At 54.9% G+C, this 3,079-nt stretch overlaps 1 protein-coding gene across 1 annotated transcript; it reads left to right on the top strand.

Annotated features, from left to right (window-relative positions):
* Positions 1–1,210: 1,210 nt before the first annotated feature.
* nog3 (noggin 3) lies at positions 1,211–2,532 on the top strand. The gene has a single exon (XM_040135548.1). The coding sequence runs from the start codon at positions 1,407–1,409 to the stop codon at positions 2,076–2,078; it is 672 nt and encodes a 223-aa protein (XP_039991482.1). The 5' UTR covers positions 1,211–1,406; the 3' UTR covers positions 2,079–2,532.
* Positions 2,533–3,079: the final 547 nt, after the last annotated feature.

Below are 3,079 nucleotides of genomic sequence, written 5' to 3'. Positions count from 1 at the left end.
ACACCACCCCTGCAATCGTCAACATGACAAACCACCACTGCAACCATCGACATGACAAACCAAACCACTGCAACCATCGACATGACAAACCAGACCACTGCAACACACACGACCCCTGCAACCGTCGACATGACAAACCAAACCACTGCAACCATCGACACAACAAACCAGACCACGGTAACCATCAACATGACAAACCAAACCACTGCAACACTCACCACCACTGCAACCATGGACTTGACAAATCAAACCACTGCGACCATCAGCAGAACTTCAACCAACACCATAACCAACACCACTGCTACAGCAAACACTACCCCCACTACCACCACTGTACCCACTGCAACCATCATCGCCACGGCACTAGCGCTGCATCACCTCCACCACTGATCCAAGTAAAGTAACTAAGCACATTTACTCAGGTACCTTGCTTCGGTACAGTTTTGAGGTACTTGTACCTGAATATTTTGGCTATATTCATATTTTTACCTCTACAGCTGCTCTAATGCAGTTATTTGACCGCTGTATGTACCGGATACTTTGCAGATTAAAGGCCCAGCTGGGCAGAAGCCGAACGCACAAACGTGCGGATCGGCTGGTATTTGCTGCAGTGTAACTGTAACTTTTCTGCTGGTGATATTTTCTGAATAGGGATACGGGACCTCGGCCATTGGCGAGTATTTGCACATCGCTGATACTGATACTGTAGTACACCCGCGCTTGTGCGTAAACCGCGGGTGTGAGTGACGGGAGGGAGTTTCCGGGTCAGCGCGGGAGGGCTGGTCTCTGTCATCAGAGAGAGGGAGCGGGATTACATCACCGCCCCGCTGGATATTTGGGCGCAGTCAGAGGCGCCTTCAGTTCGGCTGCAGGAGGACCAGAGGCAGCGGGAGCCGGTGCGCCAACATGCGGACTGAGAGCAGCGACCTGCGGGGCGCTGAGCTGTCTCACCGGGAGCTGCTGACCGGAGAGGCTGAGGGCTGAGTGTGTCTCTTCCTCGGCGGGGACCCGGGTCATGGACTGTGACGTTACGCGGGGAAATCCCTCTCCTGCTCCGTCTCCCCTGTCTCTCTCTGTCTCTCCCTCACTCCCTGACTCTCTCTCTCACCCCCCCACCCCCTCTCTCTCTCTCTCTCTCTCACCCCCCACCCCCCCTCTCTCTCTCTCTCTCTCGCTCACCGTCTGATCTGCCAGCAGCGGTCTGAGAGTTGCTGAGAAGTTCTGGAGCGCGTCGCGCCGCGGTTTGTCCCCCGGTGCGAGCGGTGCGTCTGCTGCGCGCTCTCAGCTCAGACTTGGATAACTTCCCTTCAGACACTCCGAGGGAAACCCGGCGCGCCCTTCGGTTCTTTCCGGGAGGATTAACTGACTATTCGGACTGTGTCGGACCCGGGACGTGCGCAGAGGAGATGGATAACTCCTGCTATTTCTTGGCTGTGTTTATGCTCGTGCTCTCTCTGGGCTTCAGGATAGAGGAAGGCATGTGCCAACACTACTACCTCCTCCGACCCATTCCCAGCGATACTCTGCCCGTGGTGGACCTAAAGGAGGACCCGGATCCGGTGCTGGACCCGAAGGAGAGGGACCTGAACGAGACGGAGCTCAGGAGCGTTCTGGGCAGCCACTTCGACCCGCACTTCATGTCCGTCTCCCCGCCGGAGGACAAATACGCGGGGAACGAGGATGCGAGCGACGTCGAGATGCGCCAGAAGCTCTCCGGAGCCATGCCCAAAGAGATCCGGGCCATGGAGTTCGAGGTCCAGCACGGCAAGAAGCAGAGGCCGAGCAAAAAGCTCCGGAGAAGGCTGCAACTGTGGCTGTGGTCTTACGCCTTCTGCCCGGTTGTTTACGCGTGGAACGACCTGGGCAGCAGATTCTGGCCGCGCTACGTGAAGGTGGGGAGCTGCTACAATAAGCGGTCTTGTTCGGTCCCCGAAGGGATGGTCTGCAAACCTGCCAAATCGACTCATTTTACGATCCTGCGATGGCGCTGCCTGCAGAAAAAGGGGGGTCTGAAATGCGCCTGGATACCTGTCCAGTACCCCATTATATCGGAGTGCAAATGCTCCTGCCCCAACTGAACAAGAGGGACCGTGGCTGCGATTGTTGGACGAGCCGTCGCAGCCCGGGCTTCGTCCTCGTCTTTCTCCACCGGCTGCAGAACAAACCGACCTTCGCGGGACCTCTCGACCGTCTCAGCGAGTCTCAACCCAAAGTTTCACTCGAGTTTTATTTAAAGGGAAACAAGACTTTCAGACCGAATATGAGACGAGACGATGCAGTGCACTGTCCAGGGGAAGAATGTATAGTTGATGTACATGTTTTTATCTTACGACAGAACTTTGTATAAAAAGGAAGGTCAGTATTATTATTAATATAATCGAATCTACTGTATTTGTGTAATGTACCTTGATTGTACCTGCTTTATATTTATAATGGAGAACGGACACGTTCGAACTGAAGCTATTTTCTGTCACCGGGGAGAGATCGAAACCGGTTCGCGGGCCCCGAGGAGAGTCCTGACATCTGCCGTTTAGAACCGCGGAGCGAACGAGTGATGGTGCGTTTAAAGGCGAGAGACGGACCCGAGGCAGCAGCGCAGACCGACTGCGACCATCCAGCGGCGGGATCCGAAACGGAGACCTCCCGCGAAACCCTCTCATCCGCAGCTGCTGCGGGATAAGAAGGGGACAGCCGGTCCACGAGCCGCGAGGACGCAAACCCTGTGTGGCTTTATTTATTCCGAGCAACGACCCGAGCCGGATTTGTTCACGTGTCGCGACCGGCGGCGGAGGGAACATTCAGATCGTCCGACTGAGTAAAAGTACTAATACCACTCTGTAGAAATACTCCGTTACAGGTAACAGTAGCAGAGTATGATCGGGAAACTGTACTTCACTGTTCAAAATAAAAGAAATCAACGCATGAAACTTCTCCTGTGACTGTGTGTTGTAGTGACGGGTTCGTGTTCGAGCGGCTTCTCGCCGCTGCGGCCGGTTTCAACTTGGCCTGATCGTGTTATCGATTAACTGACCGACTCATTGTTCATTGCCACCCGGAGCCCGAACTGGGTTTTCCCTGG

This window comes from Xiphias gladius, chromosome 9 (assembly GCF_016859285.1).
Source record: "Xiphias gladius isolate SHS-SW01 ecotype Sanya breed wild chromosome 9, ASM1685928v1, whole genome shotgun sequence".
Classification (NCBI taxonomy): Eukaryota; Metazoa; Chordata; class Actinopteri; order Istiophoriformes; family Xiphiidae; genus Xiphias; species Xiphias gladius.
Note: the sequence above shows the minus strand (reverse complement) of the source record. Positions and strands in the feature narration are given on the sequence as shown.

What these genes read in the sequence shown, in the direction of transcription:
- nog3 (XM_040135548.1), top strand. Translation starts at nt 1,407, where the DNA reads ATGGATAACTCCTGCTATTTCTTGGCTGTGTTTATGCTCGTGCTCTCT.